We start from the raw sequence: 8,755 nt of genomic DNA, 5'->3' as shown, positions 1-8,755 counted from the left end.
GGCTGTCCTGGAACTCACTTTGTAGACCAGGCTGGCCTCGAACTCAGAAATCTGCCTGCCTCTGCCTCCCGAGTGCTGGGATTAAAGGCGTGCGCCATTCCTTGTGGTTCTCTCTTGCCTTTTCTTTTCTGTCTCTTACCCTTTAAGTGAGTGTAAGACTTGGACAGTTTCAGAAGTCGTCTCTGTATTACCGCATTGCTCATGGCTCATCTCCCTCATAGTCTGCACCACAGGAGAGTTGGCATTTTACAGGATTGTGATTAGCAACTGTGGCAAAATTCACATCTCATTGGTCCTTNTTTCTCTGTTTTTATGTTTTTGCTTTATAGGTCCCAGGTTCCAATATTTTACTTTGACTTTCTCNCCTATAAAGCTTCTCAATTCTGTGAAGTGAGGCAGCGTGTTGCATTAGTGTCTTTATTGTTACTGTGAGAAAATACTATGGGGGGAAAAGTGACTTGGGGGAAAAGGAAAGGGTTTGTTGGCTCACAGTTCAAGGTATAGCCCACCATGATGGGAAAGTCAAGGCAGCAGAAATGAAGAGGACCAGAGCAATGAATGCAGGTGCAGCAAAGTTCCTTTCCCCTTCTGTGTCGTCTGGGATCCCAGGCAGGGAATGATGGTGAGCCTGCTCACCACCATCAGGAGAGTCTCCCAACCGCAGCAGGACTGTCGGGTTGACAGTTCACTAACCGTCACCAGTGTAGCTATTGTTAATGTACCTTAAATCCAGAGAAAAGAAACATACTATTTTGATTGTCATTTCAAAATATCTTCATCCTGGATGTCTTCATTGTACTGGTAGCCACATAGTTACAAGCTTATTAGTTTGAAGTACTTTGTCCTAATGCTAACTTTGAGGATAGGTTTCAAAACACTGAAATTCTAATGAGGTAGAGACCCTTGCTATAATAGTTTGCCCTTTACAAACCTCATTGTTTGCTAATCACAATCTTGCCATTTGTTAATTTTCACTTGTAATAGTGGTTGAAGTTCATTCTAATACTAGAGGGCTTGTCCTTGTTATATGCAGACTTCCAGGTCCCAGCTCGGGGCTGGGGAAGAGGTGCCTGTCATTGGTAAACAGGTTCCATGTAAGAAGGCCAGAAGCACACCTTCTTTGCCTAAGAGAAAGCCACAGAGTGGACTGTACGCATCAGCTCGGAGCTCAGGCTACGGCAAACCCAGTTCACCACTCCAGTTATTTTCAGCCCTTGAAAAGAAAACTTCAAAGGATAATACAAAAACTAAAAGTGTGAGATCCATTCCCACCTCAAATCAATTTAGAAAAAAAGGTAAGAGTATATTCTTATCAAGCCAGAACTGGATACATAGAGTGCATTCTTTAATTTTTTTTGGTTTTGTGGAATAGTAAAGAACTCTATATTCCTTTGGGGCTGACTTCAGTTTACATTTTACATTTACAGCTTTTGACCCAAGACAGTGGCAGTAAAAACAGTGAAAAGCGGTTGATGAGAATATTGAAAATATATGTAAAGGTAGAACCACTATAGGAGATCAAACAGAAGGAGGGTCTGAAGAGCAGCAGAGTGAGCAGGAGGAACCTTGACAGAATTTCTAGTCTAGGGAAGCTGTATCTCAAGGACGCTCTACTCTGCCATTTGCTGCCCACAGGGGAAGAAGCAGGACTGAGAGCTGCCTTTGGTTTTAACAAGCAGGTAGCCATCAGCAATGTAGGTCATTTCCCTGAATCGCAGACCAGGCAAAGCAGACTGAATGGGAGGAGGAGAGGATGAGGTAGAGTTAGTGCTTCAAGTAATAGAACATGCTGGAGGAAAGTGCCTGTGAAAGACAGAAGATGGCATAGATGACTGGGGGAGAGGAGTTAAGAGATGCTTTGGGGGTCAGTGCAATAGCACGGTGGATGAAGATGTTTGCCACTCCATCCTAGCAACCAGCATTGGTCCTAGATCCAACTCCTAAAGTTGGTCTCTGGCTTCTACACCTCCACACACACCACACACATGCACCCACAATATTAAGTAAATATTTTTAAGTTTAAAAAAAAAAAGAGTAACTGGAGAGATGACTCAGCACCTAGGAGCACTGGCTGCTNTTCCAGAGTCCTAAGCTCTAGCACTCACAAGGCAGTGCATAACTGTCTAAAATAAACTCTGATGCCCTCTTCTAGTGTGCAGACATACATATAGACAAAACTCTCAAATACATAACATAAATAAACCTGCTTTTATTTTTTTAAGAAAAGAAACTTTTGGTTTTGCTCTTGGTGGCAGTGGTGACTGTATATGAGTATGCTGTTAGGAAAGACTGAGTAAAAGGAGAAGAATGGGCAGTGTAGTAGGTAGAGGAGTAAGTGCCAGGGTGGTGGTCTTGCCTTAGAAAAACTGTAATGGTGCACAGTAGGACTTCACTAGCTGGCAATGTGGACAGTCCTGAGTTCTAAGAAATGTGGAGGCACAGAAAGAGAGAACAAGCTGCCAGTTGAATAGATGCTGCTACAGGGAGGAAATAGGAATCCTCCTTGTGTTTGCTTCCTTCCCAGAAATCTAGCATGGACTGTCAGATAGCAGTGAAGATGAAGCAGCATCCAGCAGGTACTAAGGTGCAGGTTAGAAGGTCGTTTTGTGATTGGTGGTGAGAACCTCAATCATGCCAGTGTGGGTGAGCAGCTGAGGGAGGGGGCCATTAAGGAACCAAAGCCTGAGGATGGTGAAATCATTGCACGTGAAGGCAGTTGTGGCACNNNGATTGAGAAAGGATCAAGGTGAACAATGGGTTGATAGAGTAAAGTTAACTAATCTACACTTGTTTTCCCATATTTAAAAATCTCACTGTATTTGTATCAGAATCAAAGCACATTACTCATTTTTATACTAAAAAATGAAGTTATGGACAAATAATGTTCTTTCATTGACCTTTACTCTCTCTTTAGACTGGTGTGTGTGTGTGTTTATTGATAATTTACCCAGAGTANCAATACTTACTCAGAACTATAATTCTTTTAGAGTGGTTAATTGTTACAGGTTGGGTTCCTTGGGAAGCAAACTGGTATGTGGAAGTGTCGAGAATTCGGTTCACATCAACATTGGGTTTGAATAAAAAAATAAAAAGTCCTTTTGCTTACCCAAATAAAACTCTTTTCTTTGTGATGTTAGTTAGCACTGATCCAGAAATGGAGAGTTAAGAGCTACAGCTAGGGAAGGAACCAGATCCCTTCGTTCATGTAGAAGAATCCAGTGTGGCTTCTGACTTTTTTAAGATTTATTTTTATTATTTGTGTGTGTGTGTGTGTGTGTGTGTGTGTGTGTTGTGTGTATGTGTGTGTGTGTGTGAATATGTCCACATGTGTACAGGTGACCACAGAGGCATCACATCCCTCTGGAGTTGGAGTTACAGGTGATTGTGAGCCACTTGATATGGGTTTGAGGTCCTCTGCAAGAAAAATACATGCTCATAACCACTGACCATTCTCCAGCTCCCTCCAGCTCCATTCTTACAAGATGATGTCTGTGTCCACATTCTGTCTATAAAATGACAGTAGAGCAGCCGGATCCTCAGTGTTTTCAGTAGGATTTCTTCCCTGGAACACTTACCTGGAGCCTTTTGCTTCCATCTTTTNACTAGAGCTGTGGCCACCACAACTTGCATATGGTTTAAAGAGCCAGTTNTGTTGAGCTAAGCACACCTCTCTGCTCATGACAGAGCNAGATATCTATTAGAGGGAAGGCAGTGTCCTTGGATTACAAGGACAGATTGAGAACCATTGTTAGAGATTGCTAAAGCCAGATTGGTGTTTCCTGGTTTCGTGTCAGTGTTAGGTATTGCCAGTCACTTCCTCTTCCCATCCAGGAAATATAAAATGATATATTCCCTTTTCCCATGCCACACAAGCAGTAGGCTTATGTTTTCAAGGTATATTTATTCTCTCTTGTAACCATACTTCTCTCAGTTTGGAGATTTAGTTCATGCTTCTGGTTATGAAGGAAATTGAATGTCTCTTACCAACGTGGAATTATTTTGGTATATTTCTTCTTGATTGAATGTCATTAATGCATTGTTTCTTCAAAAAGAGCTTTAGGGTTCTAATTCTGTAATATTTTGCTGTTTGAATTTCATTATTATTTATTATTATTATTACTATTTAACAATCCAGCCATTATTCCCCCTCTCACAGTTCCTCACCCCATTCCTCCTCTTCCCTGTCTCCAAGATGATGCTTCCCCAGCCCCAGGCCTCCCCCTCCCTACTCTGGGGCCTCAAAAGTCTCTCAAGGATTAGGCACATCTTCTCCCACTGAGGCCAGACCAGNCAGTTCTCTGTTATATATGTGTCAGAGACCTCAGACCAGTTGGTGTATCCTGCCTGGTTAGTGGCTCAGTGGGTCCAGGGGTCCAGGTTAGTTGAGACTACTGGTCTTTCTGTGGGTTACCCAGCCCCCCCTTCTTCCATTCTTCCCCTAATTCAACCACGGTGTCCCCAACTTCATTTCTATGGCTGGGTATAAGTATCTACATCTGTCTCAGTCAGCTGCTTATTGGGCCTCTAAAGGACAGCTGTTTTTCTTTCTTAGGTAAGGGGGAAGGGGGGCGGGAATACCAGATGGTGTCTCAACTATTAAGAGCCCTTGCTACTCTTGCAGAGAATCTGGTTCCGTTGCCAGCGCCTACATGGTAGCTCATAACTGTCTGTAACTCCCATACCAGAGGATTCGGTGCCCTGCTGGCCTCCTTGGGCACCCGGCACAATCATGGTTTACACATGAAAAAATTTTCAGGAATGGAAAAGTCTGTTGTAAAAAGTCTGGCAGGCTAGACTCACACACACAACCACCTGGTTTTGGCTGTCTGGTTCTGAACAGAGTCGTGTGCGGACAAGATACACCTCACCCTTGGTCATGGTAAGGCCTACCAAGTGACTGGAAGGGATCACGTGGTGCATCTGCAGTGACTGCATTCTTTCATGGATGCTTTAAGAATTTTCTTTAGAAACATGTGAAGCACACTGAATGTAATTATGACCATAAGGAAAACCTTTATATGCCCCTCCCAAAAAATAGAAAGATGAAATCTTTCTGTGAGGAAGTATTGAATTATTTCTTCTTTTAGCTTTTCTATATTTTCAAATAAATGGTGATATTTTTAATTAAAAAAAAAACTATGCTTAAACAGTTGGATCTTGAGGAAATTGCTACAAACATACAAAATGTGAAGTGACTTTACCTTTAAGGCACCTGGATAATGCTTATTGAATGATCAGACCTGGTCGAATTTGAATGTGGGCTTTAAGACCCAGCGAGGTATTTCCTCTACAGTCCTTATTGCTAACTGAATGGTGTGCCAGCCTCACAATTATCTCTACCTTTGGAGATTTAGAAGTTACTGTGAAATCAGAAAATCTGGCCAAAATATAGGTTTGTCACATTCTTTTCTAATTTGTTAAATGATGCTCTTGAATTATAGCAGTACTATTAACCTTTGAGCTCAGACCTAGGTCAGCTGTTATGGTGGTCTCTAAATTGAACATTGTTCCATTGATGGTGTAATACCATCACACATCGAGTATCAAAATAGTGCTCAAGGCACAGTGACTCTCAACTAAAGCTGTTGATAATTACCAGTTTTGCTCTTTCTGATTCATCATAAGGATATCCTTACTGTAACCATCTTAAAGAATAATTTGTTCAAAGGTGATGAAGCCTTAAAGTCACCCTGCTTCTCAGTCTCCTCACATTCATTTAGCTCCGTCTATCATTTCAAGTGTCTTGGGTCAAAAGTAGATGTTGACTGTGGGTGACTTCTGGGGCTGCAGTGACCATANTGTAAGGACTATGGCAGTGTGGTGCTCTCAGCCTATGGCAGTCATTTACCTTCCCATTGCCTGTCCTCATGCTTACTGTCCATCATTGCCAGATGCACCTGCAGTCTTGTGTTTGTAATGTTTTCTTCTGTTGTCTGCAATATTTAGAAATACTATCTGGAACAAAACTCATCAAGCCTGCAGCTTCGAATAAACCATCCCCTCACCGTGAAGGTAGCCCAGCTACACCCAAGAGACCTGAAGACCCCTCAGATGATTCCTTTGTCCAGTTACACACTGTAGGTATTGAAGTTCATCTTAATATTTTTAATTTTATATCTTAAAATTATTTTAAAACTAAATTATAAAGTATGTATGTGTTAATTGTATACTGTATATAAGAAAATATCACAATTGATTAATATATACAAGTAAAATATGAAATTTCTGTGTTCACGTTGCTCTTACTGTGTCTTTGCAGTGGAACTTTTCTTTTTTAAAAATTTCTTTTATTAGATATTTTCTTCATTTACATTTCAAATGCTATCCCAAAAGTCCCCTATACCCTCCCCCCGCCCTGCTCCCCTACCCACTCACTCCCATTTCTTGGCCCTGGCGTACCCCTGTACTGGGGCATGTAAAGTTTACAAGACCAAGGGTCCTCTCTTCCCAGTGATGGCCGACTAGGCCATCTTCTGCTACATATGCAGCTAGAGACATGAGCTCTGGGGGTACTGGTTAGTTTATATTGTTGTTCCANCTATAGGGTTGCAGACCCCTTCAGCTCCTTGGGTACTTTCTCTAGCTCCTCTATTGTGGGCCCTGTGTTCCATCCAATAGCTGACTGTGAGCATCCACTTCTGTATTTGCCAGGCACTGGCATAGACTCACAAGAGACAGCTATGTAGTGGAACATTATTATCATTTGTCATTTCCAGTCTTTATTTTTCTGTTTGTGTTCTAGTCTTAAAGGTTCAGCTAGTATAATGAAGCAATGCTTCTTTTTTGAAAGGAGCCTTTGGGACCCTACGGTGGGAACAGAGAGAAAGAGTTACTAATGTTGAAAAGAGCTCAGGATGCGGAGGAAAAATGGACGGGTGCACAAGCACTGATNGAGCAAATGAAAATGACATTCTGTGAGAAGGAGAAGGAACTGGAGAACACAGTGGAAAGCCTCAAGAGGCAACAGGAGAGAGAGCTCTTCAAACTGAACCAAGAGAACTACATTCTTCAGGCCAAGGTAACAAACACACCACTCTCTTCTGATTTTCCTTTTTATTTATTTAAAAACAAACAAAACAAAACAAAAATCCTATGCTTCCTACTAAATTCCTTGTCATCCTTGGTGCCTGGAGCTGTTGATGATGTAATTGCCACATAAAATGCAGACTTCATTCTTGGTTCTCTCCTTACAAAAGAGTGAAGTGGAAAGAGGAAAAGGGAAACTGGCTCATTTGGATGATTTTCCTGTACCAGCTGTCCTTTTAAAAACACATCAAGGAGTTCATTATGGCCTTCAGAGAAGTGAGAGTTTTAGCAAAAACAGCATGAGACGGTGTAGAATCAGTGTGTTGCCATTAGTTTCTGAGTCTCTTCTCTCCCCAGAAAATCCCTGTGCTGACTTGACCGTGGTCATAGCACTTCCCAGTATGGTCACCAAGGGAGATGCTTTGGGTCAGACAACCTCTTTATCTTCCTCACTTCATTTTCCTCTGTGAATAAAACAATTCCTCCATTTTCTTAAAGTTAAGTAGCTTTGAAGAAACAAGCAGAAAACAGAGGTGGCTACAATTTGGAGAAACATCTGACCCCCTCACTGGAGAAAAACTGAAACAAATTCAAAAAGAGATACAAGAACAAGAGACACTTCTTCAAGGCTACCAGCAGGTGTGGTAATAATTATAAAAATAAGGCATATTAAAATACTGCTGTGGTCATGTAGCATTCAGATATAAGTAAGGTAATAATTTGACTAGTGGCTTCCCTCGCCCCCCACACACACACCTTTTCTCCACCACCCCCCCAACCCCCACTTCCCTCTTGGGCTCCCTCCTGTGCCCTGGGACTCACTTACAGTCCAGGAGGACCTCAAGGTTGTGATCCACCTCCCAAGTCCTAGGGACAGACATGCACTGTCTGCTGTCATGAACGTTTATTAGCCAGATTACAGTACCTAAGAGCATCATTTCTGATTTAAATAGAAACCTCGTTTTANATATTGACTAATGTCTGCTTGCTGTGAAACCATGTGCAATCCTATNACCCTTCAGTCTCTCCGAGGAGGGAAAACCTGGACAGGGTTAATTAAGACTTACCTTCCTCCTCTGCCTCCCTTTCTGTCCTGTTTCTCCTCTCTTGTCCTCCACCTCATTACAGTGTCTTTTACAACTATAATCTGAGTTCTGAGCTGTACTTTATCACCCAGAGAGGATTTGGCGAAAGCATTTTCACGTAAGTTGCTCTGAGTGTTTTGCCAGCACACACACTGCTGCCCCAGTGTAGTGAGAGCCACCCAGATTCTTTATGCCCTGTCTCATCTTGCCATACAGAGAGGGACTTTAAGATTTCATAGACCCATAAGTATGTCTGCTGTCGCCTCAGAAGACATACGTAAGTTGTGTTGATGTGCTTTCTGCTGGGCGATGGTCCACACATGCTGAGGTAATCCAGAGTTTTTGCTACCTCCTCAAAAGCTCCTAATTTTCAACAAATTCTCAATGTAAAGTGAGGTCAGTAAATCTAATCATAGATAGATCTATGTGTTCCATATCTAATTACCTCACTGTTAGAAGCCCCTCTGACCCAAACTAGTATCGAGTCTATAGTCCCCCTGGGCTTTCTCACCCTTCGCTCAGCACATCAGTGATTGGATGTGGTGACTCCATCTCCACTCTTCTTTATACATTTACCCTGAGGAAGTGCAGTTTACTACACTCCTTAACCACTAGACCCTTCAGTTTCGGGAAATTTTGTAACT

At 42.1% G+C, this 8,755-nt stretch overlaps 1 protein-coding gene across 1 annotated transcript in view; it reads left to right on the top strand.

Moving 5' to 3' along the window:
* Cep162 (centrosomal protein 162) overlaps positions 1-8,755 on the top strand; it is a 65,717-nt gene that overhangs the window by 21,045 nt on the left and 35,917 nt on the right. Inside the window, exons 10-13 of the mRNA XM_029481969.1 lie at positions 1,034-1,295; positions 5,947-6,077; positions 6,791-7,018; positions 7,525-7,665. Coding sequence (XP_029337829.1) covers positions 1,034-1,295; positions 5,947-6,077; positions 6,791-7,018; positions 7,525-7,665 — 762 coding nt within the window. The remainder of the gene's footprint in view (positions 1-1,033; positions 1,296-5,946; positions 6,078-6,790; positions 7,019-7,524; positions 7,666-8,755) is intronic.

The sequence above is a fragment of the Mus caroli genome, chromosome 9, assembly GCF_900094665.2.
Source record: "Mus caroli chromosome 9, CAROLI_EIJ_v1.1, whole genome shotgun sequence".
In the NCBI taxonomy this organism is placed as follows: domain Eukaryota; kingdom Metazoa; phylum Chordata; class Mammalia; order Rodentia; family Muridae; genus Mus; species Mus caroli.
The sequence above is the reverse complement of the archived record's forward strand: the minus strand, read 5'-3'. Positions and strand labels throughout refer to the sequence as shown.